Source organism: Watersipora subatra, chromosome 2, assembly GCF_963576615.1.
Source record: "Watersipora subatra chromosome 2, tzWatSuba1.1, whole genome shotgun sequence".
Classification (NCBI taxonomy): domain Eukaryota; kingdom Metazoa; phylum Bryozoa; class Gymnolaemata; order Cheilostomatida; family Watersiporidae; genus Watersipora; species Watersipora subatra.
Genome location: NC_088709.1, coordinates 43643895 through 43655215, shown reverse-complemented (window position 1 = coordinate 43655215; position 11321 = coordinate 43643895). Strand labels below are relative to the sequence as shown.

General features: G+C 35.9%; 1 protein-coding gene across 1 annotated transcript; it reads left to right on the top strand.

Annotated features, from left to right (window-relative positions):
* The first annotated feature begins 483 nt into the window (after positions 1–483).
* Positions 484–7008, top strand: LOC137387684 (mitochondrial basic amino acids transporter-like). Its single transcript, XM_068074171.1, has 6 exons — positions 484–612; positions 1925–1968; positions 2671–2896; positions 4057–4132; positions 4762–4966; positions 6333–7008. Exons 1-6 carry the CDS (start codon positions 582–584, stop codon positions 6693–6695), a joined length of 945 nt encoding a protein of 314 aa, XP_067930272.1. The 5' UTR covers positions 484–581; the 3' UTR covers positions 6696–7008.
* The last annotated feature ends 4313 nt before the right edge of the window (positions 7009–11321 follow it).

Below are 11321 nucleotides of genomic sequence, written 5' to 3'. Positions count from 1 at the left end.
TTTTGATCCAAAACGGTTGGGCATTAACCTTCCTGGACAGTCTCATTTCCTGACTTTTTGGGTTTTTACAAAATCGAGACAAATAACGTAACCAATACTTTTTTTGACCACCTGTTTTAACGAGATTAACGAAACATTAAAATACTTTAACAAATTAATGTCAAAGTATTTCAACGTTAAAATAGTTTAACTTCAGGGGAAATATTTCAACGTTAAAATATTTTAACGTTTTGTTAAAAATGAAACGTTAAAAAACGTATTTTGGTGAAACTGCTTTTTTAACGTTTTGTTAAAATAGCTAGTTTATGAAACATGAAAATGCGTATTTTAACGAAATGTTAAAATACATTTTTATATTAATATTACTTACAAAAAATAAATAGGTAATCATATTATTTTATATTGTTACAAACAGAATTACCAAAAGAATAAAATATGAACTTTCTCTTGACAACTGGTTTTTTTCTCCTGACGACTGGATAAGCAAAGACTTGTATTGTTTTATTTACATTGCAGATCAAAAGAGATACGAGCATTTTTTCATATCACGTATTGTCTCCCTCTGCGTGTCTATAATCATCATGATGGACTTCATAGCTGGTTGCTTAGGAGGTGCGTATGTTATGTCACTTCTCAGACTTGACTACAGACAAGGTAGCATTCTAGCATGTCATCTCTCCTTACAGTCAAGTTGGTTGTCATATACATGTACGTTTAAAAATAGTCTGCATTAGGTAGTAACATGAACTTTATTCGAAATGTGTAATAGATTAACAGGTAACACATATGGTGTTGAGACTGTCCATTGCTTCCCGGCACAGCTTATCGCATGCTATTGCAAGAGGTGTCAGGCTAACCAGGGTGTTTTAGAGAGCACCAAATTGAACGCCAAATTTGATTGAAGAAAGGAAGCGTAATGGAAAAACAGCGATACGAATTGAGTTGCTGCTATCCGTATTTAACATTTTATTATTTGTCACCGGCGTTTAAACTATAGTCAATACGAAAACTGGGTCGATTGCTGGGTGTTCACACCAGCATTTTCTATATTAATCCTAGACTGACCTGCTGTGAATGATGGTAACGCGAACAAATCATTGCATTATAGTTATCTTCTCCCAACATCGCTTATTTGCATTTATTGCAGCTTTTGCTACAGCCTTTTTTAGCTGTTGACTTCTCAGCAATGTTTAGTCTTGAATGGTGAGCCAAGGTCAAGTTATTATAAAACTGTCAACTTTTTGGTAAATTGCATGCTACTAACCACAAACTCCGGACAGCTAACCTTGCTAAGCTCAGCTAATAGAAGTAACATATCTGTTATACCAGTTTTACTATTCTAAAATTCTTAGTTTGTTTGCAGTTCTGAATTTAGATGTGTGTGCATATTAGCTAAAGATATTTTCATTGACAATAAACACTAGTATTGAGTAAATGCTACAAAATTCTATTGTACATGTATATTGATCCTAAATTGAACATTAAGGTCAGTGGTACCGAAAACATTGGCCAGTTAGTCAGCTGACTGACAGTTTCATGTTGGGTAATTTTACAATCAGCTCTCCATGTCTTCTGTTGAACTCATTTTGAATTCATGAATTCAAGTTGTGTCTGTCTGTCTCTGAAGCATTGGCCGGAGATTGGAAAAGAGAATGCATCATACTGGATTTAAACCATGACTTTAATAACCATGAAATATAATCAGGTCGTCTTTATCAAACAAACTTAGATATACTTCAGTATTTTACCTGGTAGCCTTATCACAGCTTCACAAGGTGCTGTCAGCTACATGTACATTTATATTCACTGCTGAACAGCTTGTGTACCTGCAGACAGAGTGCATTGGATGGAAACCTGTTGAATTAGTCCTGTTGTTAAACTGACTAACTTGTGTCTAGCTTATGGTCTTTGTATGGTGTTGTAGGTATAGCTGGTTGCTTGGCTTCCCACCCGCTTGACACTGTAAAGGTTAGTCATTGCGAAACTTGTTTTTTTCTTCTAGAATTGTAGATAACTATTCTACCAACTCATAGGTTTTCTTTCGGCCTCAGCCCTATTTCAACATCACAATTTCTTAATTTTTGTTTTACAAAGCTTTGTAATATGACAAGCCAGTAGACTATTTGACAGGAGTTTTATCATTATAAAACTTGTTGACCAGAGAAAAGAACTAACCTAGCAAACAAAGCTATAAGTCAGTACTTATTAGTTCTATAGGAACAAGTAAGTACTAGTAGAGAGATGTTGCTATAGAATTTCACCTATGCATTGAGTTGAAATTATAATAATTTTCCTCAAAGGATACCCTCTACTTGTCACTGTAACTTTTATGCCCTGCTTACCAGTCAACCTTGACATTTGGATTTCACCTTCAGCTTTTGATTCCGCCTAGCAGGCCTACACGTTTCAACTGTGGTAGTGAATGCACAACATATATCTTAGCTTGTGCCTCTCCAGTGGCAGTCTTTAAAGATAATTAATCAAGATAGTTATATCTTGACTAAAGTAAATTTATGGACATTGAGCTATTGTGAAGGTTCGGAGTTGCCAGCTGATGAGCAGACGACTACTATTAGACAGGTTCAGATGCAGTTACATCTTTTAAAATTCATGCATATAGTTCGAAAGTTAAAATTGTCAGCTAATGAGTAGACAACTACGGTTATACAGGTCCATATGCAATGCCAACCACGCAGCACTTACCGTGGACTCATTGATTGCTGTAAGCAAATCGTGAAACAGGAAACTCCCCGTGGACTCTATAGGGGCTTGGCAGCGCCCCTCTGTACAGTGTCTGTAACCAATTCATTGTGTTTTGGAACATTTGGCTGTATACTGAGAAGGTTTGATGACCCAAAGTCTGTGAAATCCAACTTTCTTGCCGGTGCCGGGACAGGTATGTGATCATTCTCTCTAATGTAGCTTAACTCTTTTGCTATCGTAAGCCGATGTATCGGCTTACGATAGCGAAAGACATAAGTACAGACCGTAAGCCAATGTGTGGGCTTATTAGTGCTGCACAATATCTTTGCATGTACATTTGATTATTTGGTCTCTAAATATATCGAATATCGAAAAATATCGAACATTGGAAGTGTCTTCTTTCGATCTATAGTGTTAGGCTTTATCATAAATGATAAGAGGATATTGGTTAATATCGGTTGAAAAACAGGAGTTGTCCCTGCTTTACAACAATGAGACTGGACAACACCAGTTGTGCGCAATAAAATAAGCTGATATTTTGATAAAATATCGGCTCCGATATTCATATCGATTTGAAAGCAGACCAAAAATAAAATCATCAACTGAAATATACCGTCACATCAAATTATATCGTTATACATTGTATCATGCAGCACTAGGGCTTATATAATATATAATATATGGCAATATGGTTTCACTTTCCTTTTTATTACGAAGCCTACACATTAGCTAGACCAATCAAATTTTGTATCCAGTGAAACAACTTTTTTGCCAATCACGTTCAACCAATCAAAAATATTTTTGCTGAGCAATTTCATTTCCAGTCATCTTTTAAAACGAGAAAACCAAATTGCTAGCGTCATGGCAATGATAAACTCACTGCATTCTTTTAATGCAAAGTAAGCGTCAGAAATTTTGCAGAGTCGGATTCACTAAACAAGTTTATACTTATTTTGTAGAGAGTTTTGCTTTGAATAGGGTGCATTTTACAGTAAAACGATATCTGCATTGATTATCGAGATATTGCATAAATACTAGCAGTATATCGGTTTTTCGAAAAGTAGTCTTCTTTCAACCGCTGGCCAAATATGCACACTGGGGGAATTTTAGTTCAATTACTAGAAAGCTGATGCATTGAGTGGCCTGAAATTTGAGAATTCTATTTAACAATTATACTGTGTTGATGAAATTAATTGTTTCACCTTACAATGATCCAACAGGACATTGAAAGCAGAACAGGCTGTGGCTAGCAGCAAGTATGTGTATCTAATAAGTACATTGCGGGTGTTAGTATGTGTTAAATATATGGTATGTGTTAGTTTTAGTCAACATATTAAAGCTATTCTTTTACAGGACTCGCCCTGTCAGCATTGTACAGCCCAGTAGAGTTGCTGAAGTGTAAAATGCAGATGCAAGGGATTATAGCCAGGTGTGTACAGCTCTATGAATCCCTCTATATTTTTGCATGTAGTAAAATACATTGTGGGAATATTAAGCATTCTCTCCAAGACCTCACTTTAACTACTTTCCTCTGGTGATTGACTCTTCTGTTGCTTGATCTCAATCCTGTTGGCCTGTCTCCTTTCTGTAGGTACATCTGTCTTCTCATTGCATGTCTCCTTTCTGTATGTGCATCTGTCTTGTTATTGCATGTCTCCTTTCTGTAGGTACATCTGTCTTGTTATTGCATGTCTCCTTTCTGTATGTGCATCTGTCTTGTTATTGCATGTCTCCTTTCTGTATGTGCATCTGTCTTCTCATTGCATGTCTCCTTTCTGTAGGTACATCTGTCTTCTCATTGCATGTCTCCTTTCTGTAGGTACATCTGTCTTCTCATTGCATGTCTCCTTTCTGTAGGTACATCTGTCTTCTCATTGCATATCTCCTTTCTGTAGGTACATCTTGCTTGTCTTGTGACCTCTAAATGGATGTTTTCAGGGTCTATTTTAGATCTCATTGTTTATTTCTGTGTGTATGCTCATCATTCATTATCTCACAGGTTTTGGTTTCTTTTACAATTAGGATTTGTCTACTCATATTTATTCTCTTAAATTGCAGGGAAAACAGATCAGTGTTAAGTTTCAGAAAGCCAGTTTATACATTTAACTCACCTATCAGTTGTGCACAGACCGTTTACAAGCGAGAAGGTTATTCAGGTCTGAACAGGGGCATTCTAGCTACTGCGATCCGACGGTCTCCTGGCCTTGGTATTTACTTTGCTACCAATGAGTTTCTGCATCAACTATACAGGTCACAGAATCAAGTAAGGAATTTAGCTTCACCCACCTATATAGACATAATTGTTTCGCAGTAATTAAAATGGACTTGAGAGAAAACGAGTTAGGTTACTGAAGTGCTAATATTGTTGCTTATGACATAGGGTAGTACATGATCAAAAGTATTTCAATCAGTTTCTACTTTAATTTCAACAAATCTGATTAGTTAATAAATGCTCAGCTTTAACTCGTTGTCTGGTAAGTTTATTTTCAGTTTCCTCTAGTGGACGAATTAATTTCAAAGAAATAGCCATTATGTTTTGTGCTCACTATTTTGCTCGTAATTCCAAAACCGTCAGTTTGATTTTTATGAACTATACATATTAAATGATCTGTAGAAAAGGTAGTAACCATGATTGAATTACATCAATTTAATTTTTTTTTATTAAAAGTTTTTCGAAAAAAATGGTTGATGCTTCAGCTCCACTATTTTGGTCCCAACTCAAAAACTCTTCGTTTGAACTAGGCATTCAAATGGTGAGTATAATAATTTTGGTAAAATGATACCAATAATAACGAGATTACATCAATATAAAATATTGTTTTTTTAATGCTGTCTTCCAAATAATGGTCGGTGCTTTAAGTTCACTATTCGTCCTAACTTGAATCGAAATCACTTTATTGTAAATCTATCGTTTTTCCACCTTGATCTGAAGTCTTAAAACATTTTGGTGAGCGATTAGATTTGATGAGCAATTAGATTTTAGTAACGGCATATGAAGTAGTAAGATTTAGAGAAACAATTTTTATTACTTGCTGAAATCAGCGTTCAAACTCCACAAAGCCTTTTGGTTTCTTGCTCAAAATTTGAAAGTAACACGATCGAGATAAGTGAATATTCCATCGACCTAATATCTGGTTGACAAAATAGTCGCTTGTTTGACTCAGTCCGATGCTTTGACGTCCATGAAAATTTTATTTCAAAAAACGCTAACGCAGGTAAAACTAATGTCGCTATGTCTTAAATGGTTCATTTACTTTTGTAAAACTCTGAAAGTAGCACGATCAAGACTAGCAAAAATTTTATCAGTCTACTAGGTTTTAGACGAAATAGTTCTTGTTTGTCTCGGTCTGATGCTTCGATGGATATTGCAAAATGATTTTAGAAAATGCAAATGCAAGTGAACTAATTGAGTCAAATGACGCACTCTCCATGGGAGAGTGCAAATATAGGCGACACAAATGTAACATAAACCTATGATCTATTATAGACATAGATGTCAGTCATTTTAAAACTCTTTTGGAACATTGATTGGGTTTGTGTCTTGTTTCTAAACTTGTTTAACATTTGCCTGTGGCCGACTCAGTTACTAGTAAAGATTTGTTCATTACTAATCTGCGTTGTTTTGTTAGGGAGGAGATAACATACCGATTTGGTATCTGTTCATGGCTGGTGGGATTGCTGGGTGTGCTCCCTGGGCGGCACTTTATCCAGCCGACGTAATCAAGTCTCGTATCCAAAGTGATGGTGTATACCATCCGCAGAGAAAAAAATTTACGTACAAATACAAGGGCTATGTGGATTGTATTCGGAAGTCAATCCGGAGTGAAGGCTACGGTGTGTTCTATAGAGGTCTAAGTTCAACTTTCCTTCGAACCTTTCCGAACAATGGCGTTATATTAACTGTTGTCAGCTTATTAAAGAAGATGACAAAAAGCTCATCAGTTTACTCGGAAGACCTCACAGTGGTTGATTCAACAAGTGTCTCCTCGTAGCACTGTCTCCAGTGACTGTAGTGTCAGGTATTGTGTTTGGTTCTATCCAATCGCTGCATCGTGTGCTTCAAATTCAATCGGAATCAAATGAAGCATTCTCTTGTGATGGTTTAGTTTCAGCTATCTACTGTGCAATAGATAGTACCTTGGCGCTTATAGAGCTACAGGACCGTAGCTTTATGTAGATATTACATTAGTTTTGTACATTTTTGCTCTGTTAGCTTGTGTTCATAGTTTGTGTTCACGATTATGTTTGGTTTTAATCATTTATTTCAGGTATTTTAAATTGTAAATATACGAAATTGTATTGCCATCTTGTATTGGTAGACTTGCAGCCATCTTGTATTGGTAGACTTGCAGCCATCTTGTATTGGTAGACTTGCAGCCATCTTGTATTGGTAGACTTGCAGCCATCTTGTATTGGTAGACTTGCAAGAATTATGTAGAAGTCAGCAAAGTTACAAAGCTGTTGATCATGTCTAGCCGTTCTCATGTATCTGATCTCGATGACAAATGATTGGAATTTTTCTTCATGAGAGTCGGATTTAAACTGGCTGAATCGCTAAAGAACAAAATGGTACACGAGTTCTTATGTAATACATACATTATGGTTATTGCATAACATGACAAAGGAAATATGTGATTTATTACTTAGGTATATGTATACACCTCTGTATCTGTCATTTGTCAGCTGTTTGTTCAGTTAGAACGATTGAAATCTAGCCAAAAAAATCCATACTTCACCGGGTGTCAACTCTGAATCTCCTGTTCTGCAGACTTGCATGATAGTAACCATTGCTCTAAACCCAAACTAGCTATACTAAGGTATGATTACGTCTAACAACCACGGCACGCTTGTCTTCACATCCAAGTGTATTAAAGTGAGGTGTGGTGCACCTCTGAGGTGCAATCTTTGTTCTCAACGCTCTTAGCTCCAGAATGCTTGTGTGTCGCAATCATTGATTGCGTGCCATGAACAAAACTTTGCCTCTTCATTATTTACAGTTTTTATTCATTATTTTGATAAAGAATAATTTTCTTTATAACTAAGTACTAACTAAAGTTTTTTTTATTAAAGTTTCAATTTACTCCCGCCTTCAATTCCGCCTTGACTTTCATTTAAATTGAATGAATTCTAAGGTCAATCACTGAAAACTGTAAAAATACAACTTTTCACATGGACAGTTGTATGTTGCATTATTCCGAGTAGAAATGGCATCTACATTCTTTCTCCGCTTTTTCAGCCAAAGAACATTGATAAATGTATATCTTGACCAAAAATTAATTTTCTGCGCAAAAACTTTTTTATTACCCGAGCAACGACGGGCATTCACTTAGTTGGGTAATATATACAGCTGTTTCACGAAGTGTACTACATCAAAAGATATTTTTTGTGACACTTCATGGACGAGCTGCCAGCTAGATCGCTCCTGAGCTGGAGTGCATATGGGAAAATAAAAGTGAAGTATCATATTGCTGTTTAGTGCATTCAATATACATGTAATATTCCCTTGTCAAACAGCAATTTTATTCAGCTGAAAAAGCAAGTTATTGGCAATGTTATGCGCCTTCTGGTTAGCACTGTTTTTCTGATATACTTATGAAATAAAAACCGAGTATCTCAAAAAAATTTTACTCGGATAACTAAAAAACAATATTTTTTCATTTTATAATTCTCGAGCCCTTAAATCTTAAAATTTTTCATAAAGCTAGGTTCATCAAACGTTTTGGCTTTAATGAAGTTAACTGCAAGCAGCTGTTATATTTTTGCATGCAAAAAACAAAGTGTTCCCAATCAGTATTACTACCTTGGGAAAGGTGCTTCTAAATAGATGAAATATTGTCAGTCATATCTGCAGTTGGATTTTACTGTTTTTGCAACAAATTCTAGAGGTTCAATTTTTCCGGTGAAGTGCATCCTACTTAGCGCATTTGACAGACATTCTTTTATAGGAAGCGTACGATTCGCTTTGTACTGCGATTTCGAATAACAACTATAAGCAAAATTTAGTGTCTATAGATAGTGTCCCATTGGTGGGCTAGGTTATGAGTTTTGTTAAAATGCTCTAGTTGGCTGGTTGCCAGGTATGCACCTTGACACCATTGATGGCGACAGGTTTTAGCAATCCTAGCTGCTGCTTTGCGCTTCTTGTGTTTTTGCGTTTTATGCCTTGTTCTGCTCAGTTTTTGCAGCCAAGTCTGAGTTCCAAATTGCGCTACTGGTTAGTACGCTTGGCCCTTTGGACCCACACACGCTTTATAACAAACGAACTAAAGGAATTAATACCGTAGTATTGATCATATGAAATATGGTCATGACCATATGCATCATTTTGTCCAACAACTCGAAGTGCTGCGACTGTATACCATTGTTGACTTTAACCTTTCTCGCAAAAAATAATGCAGAAGTCATTTCTAATTTGTGGGTTGAGTGGTTTGTACCCTTCAAAGCAAGTTTGTAAGAATTTCTGATAAGTTTTATTCTTATATCCACACCGTTTAGTAGCAATCGCTTTTGGAGAAAAATATCTAAATGCTGTTAGCATAGGAGTCATACCGTTTGCTTTCATCAGTAAATTTGTTTCTTCTGATCGAACCTGTATTAGCATCAGCGATATCATCCATTTGTCCTGGTGTATCTTTTGAGTTTAAGCTCATACTTAGTTGGGACTTGTACAACAACAATGTCTTGAGATAAGCCGTATAGTGACACACGTTTGATGACCATGTGATCAGTGCAACATTTAGCCATACATCTGCTAGCTGGAACAAGCTATGAGCTAACAGATTAACTGGACCTTTTTGTGTTCCAGCATCGATGTCAGTTCCATTTTGCTTAGTGATTTTGACTTATAAATACAAGTAACTAGAATAAGGATGCGGTGGTTTGAATCTCCTGATATTTTTTAATTTTATTGGACTCGTATCGTCTAGAGATGTGGTAGGTAAATACTCACTGCTCCAATTATTATCTAACGCAACCATTGTTGGTGGAGTTGATAAAATATCTAGCTCTGGCTTAGCGTCTAAGCAGCTATGCTCTTGTATAAGTGACATTTTTTATGCGCTGAAAATATCTCTAGGTTGTGCTTTTTGCTGGTGTCTTCGCTTAGCAGGTAGTGAAGAAGTGATCACTGTTTGCTTTCTCTTTTTCTGTTATGCTTTTGTTAAACCGACTCGCAGGTAACTATATATACTGTAGCTCACATTGTTTAGACCTTTAGCCATTATATCGTTGCCAGCAGCTTTTAAATTTGTTTTTAACAATGTTTTCACATTTTTACCAGTCAAGCCATCCTTGACAACATTTATACTCTGTTTCACAGAAGTTTTTCAATTACTAGAAGCTTCTTTTTTATTATTGGTAGATCGGCTTTTAGCAATCTCCCAAAGACTCTTCCAAGACGATAGCCAACTCGCGTTTTGGATTCACTAAACATGGGTATTTAACCTGAGTCAATTTGACTGTAAAAATGTTTGTAATCGCATGATCGCAATCGAATTGTACAAGGTGCATTCTGTAATTCATAGGTAGGTATTACTCTTTTTATATCTACTGTAACGATGACACGTCTGTCTTCCAATGGTAGACGCTTTCCATAATCATTGTATATGTAGATCAATATAGTGCTAAAGCTCTGTTTAGAAATTTGAACGTAATGGATATTGTTGAAGTTTGTGAATTGCATTATCCAGTGACTTTCTTCTTTGGTTACTGATCACAAAAGTCGCGTTTCAACATCTCCGACAATGGTTTCAGATGCTATATCGCAATAAACCAACAGTTCAAATATTGTATGAAGACGAACAACACTGGTTTCATTTATAACTATGTAGTGATCATTTCCTTTTTTTGTTAAAACTGAATTGTCTGCAATAGACATTCCAAAACTCTGTAGAATTTCTTCCATCTCAATCAGATCAGCCAGACCTTTTGAGTAAGTTATTCCTATATTTCTTCCAGCCACAGCTTTTATTGACCCGCTACAGTTTCTTGTTATGTCGTTGTATTTGATTTAAACTACTACTCCTTTGACATTCTCTGTTACGCTATCATTTAGCTGTTTGATTAAATCTGATGTCGTGTCGTAATATCTTTTGGGAATATTCACTCCATCGTGTATTCACTCCATATTGTAAATTGTATTGGATTTATATTCACCATATTCACTCCATTAATAACAGAGTATCAAAAAGTATGACATGTCCTGCACGTGCCAGCGTCGCAATCGGTTCGTTTCATTGTTTACTGCGCAGTGCCAATGGAAGCCTCTAGCTTATATTTTAAACTTTGTTCATAGAATATGTTCCTTACGTTTAATTCAGATAGCTATAATTCTGTGTATCATTGTTTTCTACCCAAAGGTTATAGAGTCTTGAATATTTCCGATGGTTACTGTAGCTACGAAAAACTCTTCAGTTTCCTCTCAAAACTTTGTTAGTTTGACCGTTGCAGATGCATTCGTAACTAGTACTGAACTCAGTTTCATCACTGAACCGTTTTGGTAGAAAGTCAGGAGGTTCAACACATCTATTATTGTTTGGAGTCTTTTTTGAGTTTGTTTTGGAGTTTTCAGTCTAAAGTACCTTAGTAATACCATTTTGTAATATACTGGAATTATCTTA

Excerpts from the sequence above, each read along its gene's own strand:
- LOC137387684 (XM_068074171.1), top strand. The coding sequence starts at position 582 with ATGATGGACTTCATAGCTGGTTGCTTAGGAG. Across the intron at positions 613-1,924 it reads CATAGCTGGTTGCTTAGGAG|GTATAGCTGGTTGCTTGGCT; the intron begins GTGCGTATGTTA and ends ATGGTGTTGTAG. Across the intron at positions 4,967-6,332 it reads TATACAGGTCACAGAATCAA|GGAGGAGATAACATACCGAT; the intron begins GTAAGGAATTTA and ends TTGTTTTGTTAG.